Source organism: Helianthus annuus, chromosome 9 (assembly GCF_002127325.2).
Source record: "Helianthus annuus cultivar XRQ/B chromosome 9, HanXRQr2.0-SUNRISE, whole genome shotgun sequence".
Lineage (NCBI taxonomy): Eukaryota > Viridiplantae > Streptophyta > Magnoliopsida > Asterales > Asteraceae > Helianthus > Helianthus annuus.
This window is the reverse complement of record NC_035441.2, coordinates 15385149-15403338: the sequence shown is the minus strand read 5'-3', so window position 1 is coordinate 15403338 and position 18190 is coordinate 15385149. Positions and strand designations below refer to the sequence as shown.

General features: G+C 35.0%; 2 protein-coding genes and 2 long non-coding RNA genes across 4 annotated transcripts; all 4 read right to left on the bottom strand.

The window, feature by feature from the left end:
* Positions 1 to 3742: 3742 nt before the first annotated feature.
* LOC118481979 lies at positions 3743 to 4286 on the bottom strand. Its single transcript, XR_004866542.1, has 2 exons — positions 4194 to 4286; positions 3743 to 4110 (listed from the first exon to the last, which is right to left on the bottom strand). It is a non-coding gene; the product is annotated as an uncharacterized LOC118481979 (long non-coding RNA).
* A 99-nt stretch (positions 4287 to 4385) lies between these two features.
* On the bottom strand, positions 4386 to 13418 carry LOC110877191 (TMV resistance protein N-like). The gene is made up of 13 exons (XM_035977344.1): positions 11926 to 13418; positions 11755 to 11843; positions 10271 to 11372; positions 9882 to 10186; positions 8153 to 9785; positions 6144 to 6413; positions 5951 to 6053; positions 5711 to 5834; positions 5542 to 5626; positions 5044 to 5457; positions 4849 to 4967; positions 4574 to 4753; positions 4386 to 4485 (listed from the first exon to the last, which is right to left on the bottom strand). Exons 1-4 carry the CDS (start codon positions 12025 to 12027, stop codon positions 10052 to 10054), a joined length of 1428 nt encoding a protein of 475 aa, XP_035833237.1. The 5' UTR covers positions 12028 to 13418; the 3' UTR covers positions 4386 to 4485; positions 4574 to 4753; positions 4849 to 4967; positions 5044 to 5457; positions 5542 to 5626; positions 5711 to 5834; positions 5951 to 6053; positions 6144 to 6413; positions 8153 to 9785; positions 9882 to 10051.
* LOC110875282 (disease resistance protein RPV1-like) lies at positions 8385 to 9722 on the bottom strand. The gene has a single exon (XM_022123479.1). The coding sequence runs from the start codon at positions 9720 to 9722 to the stop codon at positions 8385 to 8387; it is 1338 nt and encodes a 445-aa protein (XP_021979171.1).
* A 1813-nt stretch (positions 13419 to 15231) lies between the features above and the next one.
* LOC118481978 lies at positions 15232 to 17790 on the bottom strand. Its single transcript, XR_004866541.1, has 2 exons — positions 17471 to 17790; positions 15232 to 15922 (listed from the first exon to the last, which is right to left on the bottom strand). It is a non-coding gene; the product is annotated as an uncharacterized LOC118481978 (long non-coding RNA).
* Positions 17791 to 18190: the final 400 nt, after the last annotated feature.

Below are 18190 nucleotides of genomic sequence, written 5' to 3'. Positions count from 1 at the left end.
CTTACAAAACGAAAAGTGAGATGCCTTGTAAGTTCATACTCATCAGGCTGACCAACAACCGGTGGAACATCTAAAACCTGTTGTTCCAAGACAGGTTCGGCGTCTACAACTAGGACATCAGGCGGAACATTTACCACATCATCTTGAAAAACATCTTCATTTGCTTAGATTTTCTTGAAGTGACTATCATTATGATACATAAGCTGAATTACAATATAATCAAATATAAACATAATAATAAAATATGTAAAAGATAAATAAAAACTAACCATCTGAAGTGTTTTTCTTGCTTGATTGATCTTCCAAAGAATTAGATTCATGTTTTGAGCGTTTATACATCGCTAAAGACGTGATGGGAATAAGTAATTAACCGGTTTATAAAACTGGCTCACAATACCTTCGTAGTGAAAGGGATGTATTGATTTAACTACAAATGAGATGAAGAGATTTATATGTTGTATATTTTGTTTGTAAGGATACTTTTGTAATTTAAACATTAATTATAGATATTAAGATATTAATGATTAATTTCTTAATATCGAAAAGTCAAACATTTAAATAATCTATTTTAAATGAAATTTAAAAAACATATCAACTTTCTAAATCTATGTTCGATGTTTTGGGAAAGTTTCCAATGTATATTTCTATAAACAAATATAAATCAATCAAACAATACTAAATATTTACTGAACGTTAGAATATTAGAATAATGTTGAATTTATATATTGAATATTTATAGTTAGCACATAATAATATAAAACTAGGTTATGCCCCGCCCGCGTTGTGGGGCGATGGCTGAATAATTCTCAACCAATTAATAAAACAGTACTATAGTTTGTTAGAAAGAAAAAGTAAAAAGAGTGTTAGGCAGCTCTTTGACATGATTTGATTTTTAACTGGGGGCAAAGTTATATTTTTATTTTTACTTGGGGGAAAAATCAAATTTTTCCCCGAGGGTAAAATCCTAATTTTTAGCTAGGGAAAACCATATTTTTATTTTGCACTGTGGGCAAAAACGTAATTTTCAATTGAGGGTGATATCGTAATTTTGAACCGAGGGGAAATTCGTAAATTTTTGCTAGGGGCAAATACGTAATTTTAAACTGTGGGCAAAAATGTAATTTTAAAGTTGGTATAAAATAATAAACTGGTGAAAAATCATAACTTTGAGCCGCGGGGGGGGGGGGGGGGGGGGACAAAATTTTATTTTGAACTGGGGCGAAAACGTAATTTTGGCTGAGGGTAAAAGCGTATTTTTTTACCGAGGGCAAAATCGTATTTTTTAGCTCGGGGCAAAAGGGTAAATGTATTTTGAAGTTGAGGTAAAATCGTATTTTTAATTGGGGGTAAAAAAATAATTTTAAAGTGGATATAATATAATAAACTGGTTGGTCCAATAGGTATTGCTCGCTGCCCATTTGATCCAATGGTAGAGAAACACTATTCCAGGGCAAAAATGTAATTTTAAAGTGTGAATAAAATAATAAACTGGTTGGTCTAATATGAGAGGGGCGACAGCCCATTTGAACCAATGGCAGGGTGATACTATTCTCTGTTGTTTGTATACGGATAATGCTATTTTTTTCAATGTTTGCCATATGTTGTGGTTTGTATATGGATAATGTTATTGTTTTTAATGTTAAGTTACTGTTCAAAACGTTGAAATTTTAATTTAATAGTTGATTTTTCGTCCGCTCGTTGCGGCAGGGACCCAATGACTGCAAAACGCGTGTTTAACGGAAAACAAATACTGAATATCAAAACATAAATAAAAATGTCGTGAAAAGGCTAGTCACTCCGTCCTAAAAAAATCAATTTTAAATAACCTAATATATAATAATATGACCCACACGTCCTACACGTTGAAAATTTGGTTGTTTTCAGTTCAGTTATTGCGGTGCTAACAGGTTAAAATATGGATGAGCTCGGTACCGATAATGGCAACGAAATTACCGATCCAGAAAATCATCGAAATTAGGTACCGGCACCGAAAATGCTCGGTACAATACGGTATGATATTTGAAGGTAAAAATCAATAAATACAAGTATGGTGCTAGACCAGTGTCGAACCGAAAGTGACGATTCTGAGAACGCCAAAAGGTGGGTATCAAATTGGTACCTAGAATGATTTGGTATAGTAAATTTGGCACCGATACGATACCGGTTTGATTACAGGATTTGATACGATTGCTCATCAATAATTTAAATATCCAAGTTAATTTTATATGCTACAATGCATTCATTACAGAAAAAGACAAAAAATAAAGCAAAATAAGTTGTTGTGTATATAAAACCTCATTCCAAATGAAATACAGTTTACTTACTGTGTGTATGAAAGTAATGTAAACGGTGCCATTACTTACATTGTTACGTTGCTACAGGATTTTATGAGCTCCGTACCAACCGGCACCGAAAATGAAAATACCGTTATCGAAATCCCCAAAAGTGGGTACCGGTACCGAATGTACCTGGTACGGTACCGGTCGGTACTGGTACGACACCGGTATTTGAGGGTAAAAACCGATGAATAACGGTGGCAATCTGGTATCGAAAATACATCCAGTTTGATAAATTAAATACCGATACCCGATGCCATTCATTCAATTCTATTTTTATTACTGTTCATTTCATTCTGTTTTAAATATATAGGTAAATAATATATATAGGAGAATACTTGTTCTCATAGAAAATAGAATAATAATAAACAAATCAAATTGCGATAAAGGACTTGTTAATAAAGATATTCATTACGGAATAACACATCAAAGACAAAAGATTCGATAACATATGCTATGGATCATTTTAGCATACACTTACATTGAATGCATGATCGAATCTTAAAACCAGGGATGTTAGTGTCGTATACCACACTAGTAAACTTTGTTGACCTTAAAATGTTTCCTACAAAAGAATACAATCATAAAAAAAGGTATTTAATAAAGCCACTGTATTTGATATCATATAACTCCATTTCTATGACATGTCCACTAAAAAAGACGTATAATATGAATACAAATTAAATATGAATACAAATTAAATGTAACATATATAGAATAAAATTAATACATATCCAAATACATTTTTGGTAAATTATATTTCGGTATAAGTATATAAAAAAACAATTATAAGTAAGTTTTTTTCTTTATCATGCCAAACAAAGTCAAAATAACAAAGATGATAGAATACCATACCCCATATTCGATCAAATTCAAGAAAATTTCAACAGTGTGGTGTTTTGACATCTCCTTCAAAAAAATATGTATTTATCGATACATGGCTAATACAATGTATTTCTAGCAAACACATAGAACATCTATCATTAATATCAATAACCTAACACAACTAAACTTTTATTCAATCACATCTGATAAGACCACTCGTAGTGGTTTAGAAAAATAATGCCCCCACCATGGGGCATTATCCAACACGTGTCATCCCAGTCAGCATGGGGCGTTATTGCAAAAGTGGCGTAGTGGGAATAATGCCTGATAATGCCCCTTCCAATCATTAAAAAAAAAAGCAAACTATTTTCTCATTGGTGGGACAAACCCAGTCAAACCTTCCTTCTTCCAATTTAGGCGTTTTAATTATAATGCCCAAGCAATTTTTTTTCAAAAATAATGCCCCATAATGCCCTATGTAATGGGGGAGCGGGCGTTTTTTTTTTTTTTTTGAAAATAATGCCCCACTACACATGGTATAAGAAAGTTTCAAAATGCAAATAGCAAACCAAATGAAATACCATAACCAGCAAAAATGTCTTTAATAACCCGAATGAAATACGGTAAGCAATAGCAAAAACATAAAACTTGAAAAACAAAAGTTTGTTTAAATCAAGAGTTGTCATAACAAACTACTCCTCAACCTTTGGGACCAACAGACCAACGCTCACACCAACACCGTCTTCGTTCTCATTTACAACTTTACGTGGCTTGGAAGACGACTGGGAAGATATCGCATCAACATCATAAAGGCTATCCAAGTTACGCTTCAATTCCTTTTCCATAAGTACAGTAGAAGAAGTACTCGCATCAGCGGACGGGTTAAAAACATGCTTTTATTAAAAGAAGAAATTGGAGTTTCTTCATCACCGATACAGGAAAACGAATCCTACAAATGAAAACCATAGTTGTAACATTTATATGATTAAAAAATTGTGTTAAGTACGAAAGACTAACAAAAAAAATACTAACCTTCAATGGAACAACATCCGAAGCATTTGTTTTTTTTTTTGAACAGCAAATTTGGATCACTGACGGACCACTGGAGTATCATCGTGCCACCAGCAGAACCACCCGATCATATCCATCTCCACTAGGCAATAATGCCTATACACCAATTTAGGAGAAAACCCAATAAATCTGGGAGAACCCCCTTTGTGGGAATCGAACTCATGACCTAATGGTCATAAGCCTTATCCCACCCCCAAGATACCACTAGGCTATAATGCCATGGGTAACCGACATGACCATCAACATCAACAGGCTGAAAACAAAAAAACAAAGTAGTTGTCAACTAAATGCCAATATAATGGTACCTATAAATGAATAAAAAGTGTTTTAATTTCAACTACCTGGATATCATCAAACTTCTTGTCTAAGACGGATATAACTAACGGATTCTCGGTTAACTTGGACACAGAATACCCATCAGATTTGTTTTTAATGTTAAATGAACCAACAGCAATTTTGAAAGCAAACTTCCGGTTCAGTGAAGCTTTTCGTTCACCTGGAAAGCTACCTTCATTTGCCAACTTGTTAAGGAAAAACTTATATTGTTAAACATGTATACAATAAAATAATAAGTTAATGATGAATAATAAAAACAGTTACAAACGCAGAAGAATACCTCAATGTTCTTGTCGAGCAACTGATTGGCGGACACCTTAAGCAACTTAACGACCTCACGCTCAAACGGGTAAGTGTGACAATAACCATACAGTCCTGAACACGGATAGGAACCCTGATCTTGGAAAAGATAAAGTACGTTTTAATAACGGAATGAAAAATGAGGTAAGTAAATTATGTTATATGTTATCAAAACCTTGGAAATGAAGAAGAAACTTTTGTATTACACGCATCAGTGTTACACTCCAAAACTACAACCTCATCGAACCCCTCACTTCCATCTTGTTTATCATTCAAAATGGTCTTTGTCGAAACCTTACGATTGCAATTTTTGCACGGATTATATAACCAAGATTCCTTTGAAGCAAAACTCTTTATCGTACCAAGAATGATAACAGATTTTGTCTACGTACAAAAAATATCATTTATAATTAATAACATTCTAAAAAAAACAAATGATAATATTATCAATGCCTCGGATCTTCCATTTAAACCACCAATAGTACTGAATTCAAAGTCTGTCAGATATTCTTTCGAAGGAGACTTTATAACCGACGAACTCAGCCCAGATAAGCTAGAGGATCTTTCAGCAGATAACTGTGCAATGAAACTGAAATGCATAATAATTGAATTAGTTTATCTAAAAGCTAAACAAATTAAAGACAAAACTAATTATGTTGTTATGATTACAGACCTTTTCTTAAAATTTATAATCTCTTGGATGTCACTGTTGATGAATACACTTGTAACATTGTATAAATTGGAAACATACAGGTATCCTGTGGAATTAAGAAAATCACGTAACGCTAAAACGAATAGTTACTTTATAACTACAAGTTAAAGATAATAAACTTATAATATACCTCCCCAAAACCTGTATTTTACAAACTGAACAGGACGACATTTTTTTCTTCTTGATTGATCCTCTGAAACTCTAATATTTGATCAGCATAACAATCCCACAGGGTCACAAAAATTTGGGCATGTCTGATGAAAACAAATTGGTTTGGTTAATAAAATAAAGTTAATATATATATTATAATGAGAGTATTATATATTAAAAATTAAAAAATTTTAATAAAAAACGATGATTATTAATTTACTGCAAATCCTGAAGCATGAATGTGATTTTCTTCTCATCCTTCCCATGTTTACTTTCCTCTTTTGGTTCAAAAGGGAAACTCTTAACCACAAAACCAATAACGTCTGAAAGAAGATTTAAATCAAAAAAATTGAATACATATATGTTCATTTAAAGACAAATAGAATTAGAATTCTGATTATACAAAAAAATACCGATAGGACTTTTGAAACCCTTTCCGTCGTCATTAGGGTCCTGCTCTATAAACTCAAAAGGGGCAAAAGAGAAGCCCCATTCAGATCCAACAGATTCATTGTAGGCAGTGACAATTGTGTTGCCGTTCAGATTGATTTTCAACACACTTTCAACATATGAAGATTCTCATCCAATGATGGATTACGAATTGTCAAACATTGGTTTTCCTTCAACAAAGTCTCATACTCTGAACATGTCTTTGCCGTAAGAAAGGCTTGCATCTTCGTGCCCTGACAAAAAAATAAAAAACTTAAAAAAGATCAAGTAAAGCATTATGAGGTAGTAAGCTACTTGGTTACGAAGAAAATGAGGTAAACTTACACTTTCATCCATGAATATCATATCATATCATAGCAAGATTTATGGCACTTACATCAATATGAGATGAAATTAGTAATTAATTGTTTTTTGACGTGTCAAATATAAGAGATGGATAAACGAATTTCATTTATTTAAAAATAAATTTACGTCAATTTGCATCTATTTTATTTAGAATTGTCGATGATGAAATCATAATACACAAGTAAATTGAGTATTAATATATAGAAAAACTGCCAAAATGGTCTTGATATTTGGTCATTTTTTGTCACTTTAATCCAAAACGCAAACCTTTTAAATCTGGGTCTCCATGGTTTTAAATTTTGTTATCATTTTCATCCAAAATCAAAATTTGGTCAGATTTTTCAATTGACATCCAATTTTTTTTTTTATCTTTTTCCTCCTTTTTATGTAAGGGCAAAATGGTCTTCTTAACGTTTATTATAATAAATTAAAAAATCTAACCATTTTACCCTTCATTAAAATAGAAGAAAAAACCAAAAAAAAAAAAAAAAAAACTGGATGTTAACTGAAAAATATGACCTGATTTTGCTTTTGGATGAAGATGGCAAAAAAAAAATTGAAACCAGATTTAAAAGGTTTGGCTTTTTGACTAAAGTGACAAAAATGATCAAATCTCAGGGATATTTTGGCAGTTTACTCTAATATATATTTATTGTAAAAATATAGTTATGTAAATGAATTTAGAGGATTTCAAATAAACTGGTTTTTAAAATAAGAATTTTAAACACACGAGAACCTTTAAACTGAATTTTTAAAGGAGGGGATAAATAGTTAAAAAGGGGAAGAATATTAACAGTCATGGAAGAAACTATTTTGTTCGTTAGTTTACCCGCAACTATTTACCACCTCTGCTAAATTGGTATATACAATAAATCTATCATAAAGAAGGTGCTTGACACACTTACTTATATGTTGTTTTGATCTCATAAAGTAATATTCGGATGTAGGGTAGTACAAAAAGCTCACAGCTTGGAGCTCACTTGTATTTAGCTCGGAAAAAGCTTGCTCGATATGGCTCGGTTTTAAAGGAGCCAAGCCGGTCCGGCTCGGTTAGAAAGTGAGCCTAGCTCGGCTCGGCTCGTAAGGAGCCAAATTGGCTCGGTTGGTCGCTCGGCTCTGCTTATTTTACTTGTAAATATTTTAATATTATAAACATTATAATATATTACAAAAGAACTGATTATTATTTACATGTATTTAGGAGCGTAATTTGATATCTATAACATATTTGAAGGTTAATTATCATGCTAATAAACTAATATTGTATTCTATTGAAATTTAAACCTTATTTGTGTTGTTAAATTTGATTTTGGCTTGTAATGTATTAATTGAACTTATTTGGAAATGTTCTTTTGTGCTATTGAATAATACTTTACTACTGAATTTTAAGAGTTATGTATTAATTTTTATTTATAAAATCGAGCCAAACCAAGCCGGGCCGAGCCAGCTCGGTTTAAAACCAAACCGAGTCCGAGCTTAGATTTTCAGCTCGGTTTCAAATCCAAACCGAGCCAGCTCGGCTTATAATTGAGCCGAGCCCGAGCTTCCACTGACTCGGCTCGGCTCATGAAAAACCCTCTTCGGATGTAACAGCTTCAATCAATAATTAACATGCTATGGGACTTACAAGTGTATAGTGCTGATTTTATGCTCCAACGGAACCACAATCAAAAGGTGTAGGATATGTGGATTGTCCAACCGATCGGTTCAGTCAGTCAGTTAAACCACAAGTAACATGTTAAGCAAAAAAAAGAGAATGTCCCTGTTGCATTCTATAAATCAGCAACATAAATATTCAAAGACTGGACTTTGAATACTTCTTCTTGAATCCCAACCTACTAACAGAATGTCCCTGTTATTCACAACAGCACATAGCAGCCTCTGGATCTTGAGATTATATTAGTAAAACCACAGGACTCAAGCTGCCCCCTAGACCCTGTAATACGCAGACCTTTCAATTGAAAAATGCTGCACGGAAGATGTCTTATACCCGCATCTTCTATGTTTAACGCATTCAAGTGTTTCATTTCTCCAAATTCCTGGGGCAATTTTTCAACTTGTTTACAAAATTGGAGATTTAAATCTTTTAAACTTTCCATCTTACAGATACTGTTTGGGATATCTTGTAAGGATATACAATAACTTAAGTCAAGATACATCAAACGTTTCAACCTAAAAATGCTATCCGGAAGATGCTTAATCTTTCCCATTGACAAACATAGCATCTTTAGACTTTGTAACTGGTCCAGATCATTGGGAACCTCCGGAATACTGCCTTTAAGAGTGAGCTCTCTTAAATGTTGCAAACCACAAATGCTTGTTGAAAACGACTCAAGGTTTGTGCAAGCACATAGACCAAAAGATATAAGCTTCTCAACATTTCCACTCGATGAGGGTAGAGGTTCCCGATATATACAATTAAACTGAAACTTAGGCAAATTACTGTCTGGATGCAGTGGGCATCTATATCGGGACTCCGCAATTAGTTTCAGTGTAACAACATCATAAAGACGACGTTCGTTATTCCATTTGTTAATAACAAAAAGTTTAAACCTTGAGCAACCGTTGAAGTTAAAGTAGACAAGATTTTTTAGACAACCCACGGGAGCGTGAATTTCTTGAAGGTAATAACATCCTTCAAGATCTAACTCCTTGAGATGTGGAGTCATCTCGAAATTGAGGTTACTCACCTTAGAACCACCAAGGCAGAGGAATTGGAGCTCTGGACATTTAACGGGCATGTGGAGTTCTACAAAGTCAGAACATCCTTTGAGATTTAAGCTTTCAAGATTTGGAGTAATCCCAAGGTTAAGGTTACGCACCTTAGAACCACTAAGATTGAGGGATTTGATGTTTAGACATTTAACATGCGAGTGGAGTTCTACAAATTCATTACATTGTTCAAGATTTAACTCCTCAAGATGTGGAGTCATCCCAAGGTTAAGAAATCTCACCTTAGAACCTTTGAGGTTGAGAAATTTGAGCTTTGGACATTCAATGGGCATGTGGAGTTCCACAAATTTATTACATCCGCTAAGATTTAACTCCTCGAGATGTGGAGTCATCCCAAGGTTAAGAATACTCACCTTAGAACCTCCGAGGTTGAGAAATTTGAGCTTTGGACATCCAACGGGGATGTGTAGTTTGAGAAAGTCATAACATCCTTCCAGATTTAACTTTTCGAGATTTGGAGTCATACAAAGGTCAAAGGTTTCTAACTTTGAACATCTGAGGTCAATGAATCTTATCTTATTTAGAACCTATCATCAGAAAAGAAAAAAATATTAGTGTAATGACAAAATAAAATATAATATTATAATGCATGATGCAAAACAACAGATTAACCATTATTCTACCTTTTTTTCTCCTCCTTCCCAAAGTTCAGATATATTGCCCCCAAGCATTTCAAGGTTAACGAGCTTATTTGCTTGAAACGTTTGAGGTAAAGACCGAAAAGGGTATTGAAACCAATATAGAGATTGTAAAGCATCTGGTAAGTATTGGCTAACTTTATCAACAGCCCATTCTATATCTCTTTTTTCCCGTATAGAGTTAGCACGGAAAGAAATCTAAGTTCCCTCATTCTCCTAAGACCTCTCATAATAGTTGTTGGATGGAGACTTGTGTATTTTAGTTTAATACTTCTTGTTACGTCGGTACCCTGTAAAAAAAGCATATATGAAAGTTTGGTCAAAACAAATAAAAATGTTGTAGTTTTCCACCATTCATATAAACTTGAACTTACCAATTCATTAACCAATATATCTTCTATTTCCTCTTTAATCCATAGTCGGTTATGCTTGCTAGGCTCAAGAGGGTGCAAACCACGGACAATATTCCAACCCATTTCTTCTATATGGTCATGGAAACGCAAACCGTCATAATCAGAAATAGTTATCAAAGATTTCTGCTCAAGAACTCTTAAACCAATATGAGCATGCAACCCACAACTTTCAAGGATTCTTATTGAGTCATCTTTCTTTTCACCTTTTAGTATGCATACAACATCTAAGAATATTTCTTTCTCATCATTCTCAAGACCATTATAGCTTATTTTCAATCTTTCCAAAGTCCCCTTTAACGGAATTTTTTTTAGTCTTTCTATGGCGTCTACCCATTCATGCTCACTTCTACCACAAAGATGTGAACCCAAAACTTTGATTGTTAAGGGAAGACCGGCAGCATAATGTACAACTTTTCCTAATAGCTCTTCATACCCTTGATCTGGAATTTCCCTCCCAAATGCATACCTACTAAAGAGGCAAATTGCTTCCTCGTCTGATAACAGATTGACATCATGAATAACATTCACTCGTTGTGCTACTAACACTTGCTCATCTCTTGTGGTGATGATGATTCTACTTCCCGACTTAAACCAGGTAGGCTCACCTGCTAATGCTTCAAGCTGGTCTATATCATCCACATCATCTAGAACTACAAGAACCTTTCTATGAGGCATCATCCTTTTCATCATCCTTTTTCCATCAGAAACACCAGCTACAACAATGGTTTGATCATTTAATACAGATGAAAGGATCTGCTTTTGCAAATCCTTCAACCCATACAAAGAGCCTTTTGAAACTTCTCTCACATCTTCAACAAAGCTCTTACCTTCAAACCGGACGGATATATGATCAAAAACAGCTCTCGCCAAAGTCGTCTTCCCACCACCTCCAATCCCCTTGATCCCTATCATCCGAACATCATTTAAATCAAGCTCCAAAGATGAAATTATGCCCTTTACCCGAGTCTCCATGCCTACTAACTTCCTATTGACGCTCAAGTCAATGAGATGTAGATTTAGTGAAACGTCTTGAACGATTTGTTGGATAAATTTTGCTTCATGCCTGTGTGTTAAAGAAGATTCGATTAAATTACTTACAATCCCGCATGAAACATGAGATGATATGGATCACCCTATTAAACAGGTATTAGAAAAAAAAGTGTAAAGATCAAATACAAATAAGTGAGTCTTAACATGAGAAGTAAATGAAGATTTTTCTTTTCTTTTCATTTTTTTTTTGAAATGTTTTCTCATCTATTTAAGCATGATGTTTAGTTGCAAAATGTTAAAAAAAAAGAACTTTTTTTAGATTGTGAGACTAAAACACGTGCTTGACATCATGAAAAAAATCCAAAAATATAAAATAATTTCCTCCTTTACTTCTTATGTTAAGACCCATTTGTACCGGACCCTTACTCTATAAGAAAAAAGAAACCAAAGAATACCCGTTGAAAGTGTTCTTCAACTCCATCCCAGCTAGGCTTGCTGCTTCTGTAAGAGCATTTCTCCACCCTCCAATCTCATCTTTCTTTTCCTGTTTGGCAAAACACAAAACTTTCTCAGTATTAGCAAATTATTTCAGTGAACAAATACAAATGAAGTGATAAAGATGTTACCAGATTTACATCTTCCAACGTCCTCTTCCTTGTGACCTCTTCAAAGGCTTCACCAACCGATCGACCCACTTTGTTTGCGGACTTCAGTGGGTTCCACATCATAGAAGATGGGGTAAGCAGTATGCTCGGTCATCTTCTGGCACTCCATAATCTTTACGAGCTCGTCTAAGCACCATGATGAAGATGCATAGTTCCTGGAGAAAACAATGATGTAAAATCTCGAGTCTTCAATGGACTCGATGAGCTGATCTCCGATTCTTTCCCCTTTCTTGATTTTTTCATCATCCTTATAAGTTATAATGCCTTTATTGACAAGAGCATGATAGAGATGATCAACAAAGTTCTTGCGGGTGTCTTCACCCCTAAAACTCAAAAAGACGTCATACTTGAAGCTCCTTTGTATGGATGAAGCTGAAGTAGATGCCATTATGCAAGTGTTTGATGGATCAAACAAAGTGAAATATTTAATGATTGAGGGAAATTTATATGAACTTGTTAGAGATTAATAATCAATACTAAGAAGACAACAATTTGGTATCAATATATTTTATGATGGGTTGGGACAAAGTATTCTTGTTTGCATTATAGAAAAGATAAAGACTATAAAGATAAAAAAAAAGCATACATGACCCTCCATAAAACTGATTGATTACGCGTGATGACCATTTACATGTTTATTGTTTTTCTTTTTGACTTAATGGGTGCCAACAGTTAAAAGGTGTGTATTTATATGTATAAAAAAGTAAAAAGTGGAAATATTATATTCAACAACTAGACAACTAGACCGTATGTAGTGGGAGGGGAAGACATTGAGCATTTTACGTCATTTAGTGGTCCAATCAGCAAGTGAGCATTGTGGGGCATTATATTAAAAATGGTGTAACAGGGCTTGAAATCTTGCAATGATTAGATATTCTAATAGAATTAAATAAAAAATAAAAAACCGTCAAAAAATGCTATTGGCTAAAGACACAAGTGAAGGCGTTTAAAAAAGGACGCCCCACCTTTTTTTTTTTCAAAAAAAAAAACCGTCCCAGGGGCGGTTCCAAGGCGTGTTTGAGTGTTTTTTTAGCATGTTTAACACTATTACAAGTTTCCGGATTATCTTTAATCATGATTTTCAGTGGAGTCAAAAAAGAGAACAGTGCTAAAACCTGGAGGAGGTCTAAGATCTATGGTTTTGAGGTTAGCACATTTAACAGGCAAGTGGAGTTCTACAGATTCATTACATCCATCAAGATTTTACTTCACATAAGTAGTTTCAAAACATTGTATGATTAATACATCATCATACTCAGTAAATCCCACCAATAGCAAAGTTAAGGTAGGGTCTGAGGGTAGATATAGACAGCCTTACCTCTACCTCGTAGAAATAGAGAAGCTGCTTCACGTGAGACCCCTGGCTTGATTGTAGTTTTGTATCAAGCCTTGGACCTAAGAAACATAACACTCAAACAATCGAGACAAATACTGATTGGTGCATGTACCCCCGTGTCTTTCAGCGATCAACGTCACCACATGATGCATGATTAACCGTCCGCCGCTTTTAACGTTATTTTCACGAAATTAGTAAAATAACGTTAAAGTTAGTACCATTTCACTTTTGCCCCCCGAGCGCTCACACATATATACATTATATGTGCACACCGCAACTGGGCATTATGATTAATACTTGGATATCTACTAGTTACATCTTTTATCATTTTAAGTAAAAAAAAAAACATTTTGATTGGAGTAAAATGCACGGATAGTCCCTGTGGTTTGGTAAAATTTCACCCCTAGTCCCCAACTTTTGGAAATTACACCCGTGCTCCCTGTGGTTTGACAGTTTGTTACTCGGATAGTCCCTGGAGTGGATGGGGGTTAGTTTTCTCCGTTAAGTCCATGTGAAATTACAAAATTACCCTTAATGATATAATACAAAAAAATAGAAATTATACTTCATCTTCAACCTCTATCCACCACCATCACCCTCCACCCACCACTGACAACCTCCTCAAACCTGCACCATCACCGCCATCACTGCCATCTCTCTCTCTCTAACCCACCACCACCACCCCCTCCACCTTTAACCCACCAGCACCACCATCCCCTCCAAGTGAGTAATTACCTCTCTCTCTCTCTCTCTCTCTACCACTCTACCGCCACCCCCTACCACCAACCTCCACCATTTTCAACACCGCCACCACAACCTACCGTCACTTGCCGCCGCAACCACAACCTCGTCAACAAAATTCCTTAAAAGTGTGAAAAGGAACCACTTTTTCCTTTAAGATGAAATGATTCTTGCTTCTTTTTAATAATCCACACAAAAAAAAAAAAAAAACCTACAGATTTTCAACCGAATCAGTGGGTTGGGTTGAATTGCATATAATTTTTTTTTTCTAATAGCTCACGAATTAACTTGGTTGGGTTGACATATAGGCCTTTCTTTTTGCAACAATATGCAATTAAAAATGAGAAAATAGCTTCATTTAACAACAATATTAATTTCTTGGTTTTTAAACAAACCCACCTCAAATTCAGCAGGAATCGCAACAACAAGCACATTTAGCTACAAGAAGGAGTCTAGATCTCAGCCCCATGAAAAGCCCTAATCTTGCAAGCTTTTCTAAACATGAAGGTTTATTAACTGGACAAACAAATATCCAACGCCCTCTCCGCTGCCACACCACCGTCCAAATCCACCAATGCCTCCATCACTTTCCCCACCGCCTCTTCCTCCATCGCTACCCCCCGGTTACACTCCCCTAAACAAAGCTCTACGTTGGTGGAAGAGTTTGTGGATTCAGATATGTGGGGTCGTTCGTGGTGGTGTGGGGTAGGTAGTGGCTGATGGTGTTGTGGGGGTGGATGGTGGCAGGTGGTGGTGCTGGTGACGGCAGGTGGTGATGGGGGTTTGCAAGAGAGAGAGAGAGAGAGAGAGAGAGAGAGAGAAAGAGAGAGAGAAAGAGAGAGAAAGAGAGAGTCATGGTGGAAAAAAATCTGGTCTTTGTTTATATATATGTGTGTGTATGTGCATTATTTTTTATATTTTAATAAAAGCAAGGGTAATTTTGTAATTTCACATGGACTTAACGGAGAAAACTAACCCCCATCCACTCCAGGGACTATCCGAGTAACAAACTGTTAAACCACAAGGAGCACGGGTGTAATTTCCAAAAGTTAAGGACTAAGGGTGAAATTTTACCAAACTACAGGGACTATCCGTGGATTTTACTCTTTTGATTGTTTGCAACTTTTTGTTTTTCTATTTTTAATTTGTATACAAATGCTATATTTGCAAAACAACATACAACATCCCAATTACAAACTTCCCAATTCACATAAATAGAAGAAAGAGGAAACAAATCATCATCCAAAGATAAACAAAAACTGGAATTCTAAAACAGTTTCATCCATGAAAGGGTCTTTTTCACTTTCTACCAACCGCACAAACAGGACTATAAATTCTATAATTTAGAAAGTAAAAACCAGAAAACTACTAAAAAATACTGTAAAATTTCGCTATGTGAACACTTCTCAAAATGTCACCGAAGACGACCATAGGTTTTATTAAACATGCAATCTACAGCATAGACATATATATATATCATAAACTGTAAAGAAAAAACTTAGCGAACAGGCTGCTGGTTATAGTGGCTCTTCTCCTTCTTTTTAGCTGCAGCAAGTCGTGCATTTCTTGCCGCGGCCTCACTAGCAGCAGCCTTGGCGGCGACGTCCATTTCCTTGCTGGATTTCTTCTTTTTCATGGAAGCCACCTTTTTCATTTTCTCTTTGACATCGATTGCAGATAAATTTTCAGCCTTCTCGGATTCAGTAGATTCAGAATTCACGGGGTCGGGTTCATTTGTGAGGTCTTGTTGTTCTTTGGTTTCCTTTGAAGATTTATCTTTCTTCTTTTTCTTTTTTGCACTTTTGCTCTCGCCGCCTTGCACGTTTTTTTCTTTTTTCTCGTGCTCCCCGTTTTGGTTCTCAACTTTCTCTAGAACACTACCTGCAGAAGAAGATATATAGAAACCAAAAGGAAATTAAAAAAATTCATTTTTTTATTCTGATTCAGGGGACCAATGAAGTGATTTATGTGCTGATGATTGCATAATGCATTTGTACCAATTTCTGCCAAAATCCGACTGACAATGGCATTGTACTTCAAATGTTCAAAACTTAAAAGTTACATTTGTTGAAGTGCCACCATGTCAAAATAGGTTAAGAACTTTAAATGGCCGTTATGACCAAAAAAAAACTAGTAAAAGCATATACACACTTATGTGATTTCCACATTCATTATCCTACTTTATATGCCACTCATGTATGTATCTAATTCCATCTACGCCGATTCAGGCCAAAAACACGTTAAATGACAAATGCCCTAACTTATTTTTTTCTTGAAAACACGTATATACGTTTGATGTAGCATCAACATGTGACAGATTATAAGGGTCTTTTAAGTTTGAATACAATTTTTTTTGGTCATAATTGGTATAAACGAAAACATCCACATTCCACACGCATTAACATGTTTTTAAATGAAAATATCGGAAGACGGAAAAGGTGGGCAAAAAACCGGTTAACAAAACATAACCGGTTAATAACCGGCCCTAACTTTTTTTTTCTTGAAAACACGTATATACGTTTGATGTAGCGTCAACATGTGATAGATTATAACGGTCTTTTAAGAATGAATAAAAATTTTTTGGTCATAATTGGTATAAACGAAAACATCCACATTCCACAGGCATTAACATGTTTTTAAAGGAAAATATCAGAAGATGGAAAAGGTGGGCAAAAAACCGGTTAACAAAACATAACCGGTTAATAACCGGCGGTTAGGAGTTAAAAAACCAACGGTTTGTAACCGGTCACAGATCTCTAGGATAGTAACCGGTAATTATTATCCGATGTACCGGTTAATTAGGAAAAAGCCAAAAAATAAAAATTACCGGTTATTAACCAAACCGGTTAAAGTAAATAACCGAACCAATTAAGAAAATAAACAGATTTGTGCACCTCCTGATGACGGAACGCCACTAAAACTTTTAGATGAAAATAGTTCGTCTTTTCAAACGATTTAAAAGCCTTTTCTCCATCATGCATAGTTGTTAATGGCTATACCTATATGCTACATAGCTAATAGCGATAAATAGCGGGTGGCTATTTTATAAATAGCGATACACTAGAAAAAGAATTTTCATAAATTTTATATGTATATTATATCAAAATACCCTGGTATATATGCTATTTTACATGTGTAAAATAACAAAAACCTAAAATCCACCTATTTTATAGCTATATTTAATTGTTATTTATATTTAAAAAATAAATAAATAAATAAAGTGTCGCTATTTATCGCTACAACCCAAATAGCGACACTGGACCTATACGCTACATAGCGCGCTATAGCGGATCGCTACGATCGCTATTGACAACTATGCCATCATGCATATTCATAGTTGGAATGTGTAATAAAGGAAAGCAATAATTTACTTAACTGGGCTCCACACGCATTATACGAGCTTTTTTGTAAAAAATGACACTAGCTTACCACGGGTGTCTTCTTGGGTATTATTGCCGTTTAGACCCAATTCAGCAAGAACAGCTTCAAGTTCTGCAAGCTCCTTTTTCTTCAGTTCCTTCTTCGAAAGTTGTCTGTCGGCTTCTTTGGGCGGCAAAACTTCAGAGGGCTTTTCAACAGCTGGCTCCTTTTCTGCTGGTGGTTCTGGTTCATGGTCATTTTCATCATCATTGTCATCATCGACTTCATCAAGGTCATCTTCTTCACTTTCACTTTCCTAAAAAACATTTAATTTAAAAAAAGATTAATAAATGACATTTACAAGAAACACAGCTACACAATAAGAAGTAAACTATCAACACACGCATGGTTGTAAACTCCCGCCTAGGCTCCGATTAGTCGGCGATTAATCACTAATCGAAGATTCACCGGGTAATGGCCACGGTGGTCGTATTCCGGCCAAATTTTGGCCAGATTCCGGCCAAATTTCGACCATACCTTATAAAATCCCACCAATGGGGTTAAAACATGTCTACTAAAAAAAATTACATATAAAAATGTGTGTGTGTATAAAACAAAAATTACATCTAAAACTCTCAATTCGATTAATCCCTATTAATCCTGATTAATCACTAGTCGGTACCTCACCGACCGACTAGCGCCTACCGATTCTTACAACACTGAACACCCGTATCCATTTTTTTTCCACCAACCCCTTAAACTCTCTTGTCCATACATAACTAAGATACT

Coding starts and splice junctions, on each gene's coding strand:
- LOC110875282 (XM_022123479.1), bottom strand. CDS start 9,722: ATGACTCCAAATCTCGAAAAGTTAAATCTGGAAGGATGTTATGACTTT.
- LOC110877191 (XM_035977344.1), bottom strand. CDS start 12,027: ATGATGTGGAACCCACTGAAGTCCGCAAACAAAGTGGGTCGATCGGTT. Junction 11,844..11,925: donor CGTTGGAAGATGTAAATCTG/GTAACATCTTTA, acceptor TTTGCCAAACAG/GAAAAGAAAGATGAGATTGG. Junction 10,187..10,270: donor ATATATTGGTTAATGAATTG/GTAAGTTCAAGT, acceptor CTTTTTTTACAG/GGTACCGACGTAACAAGAAG.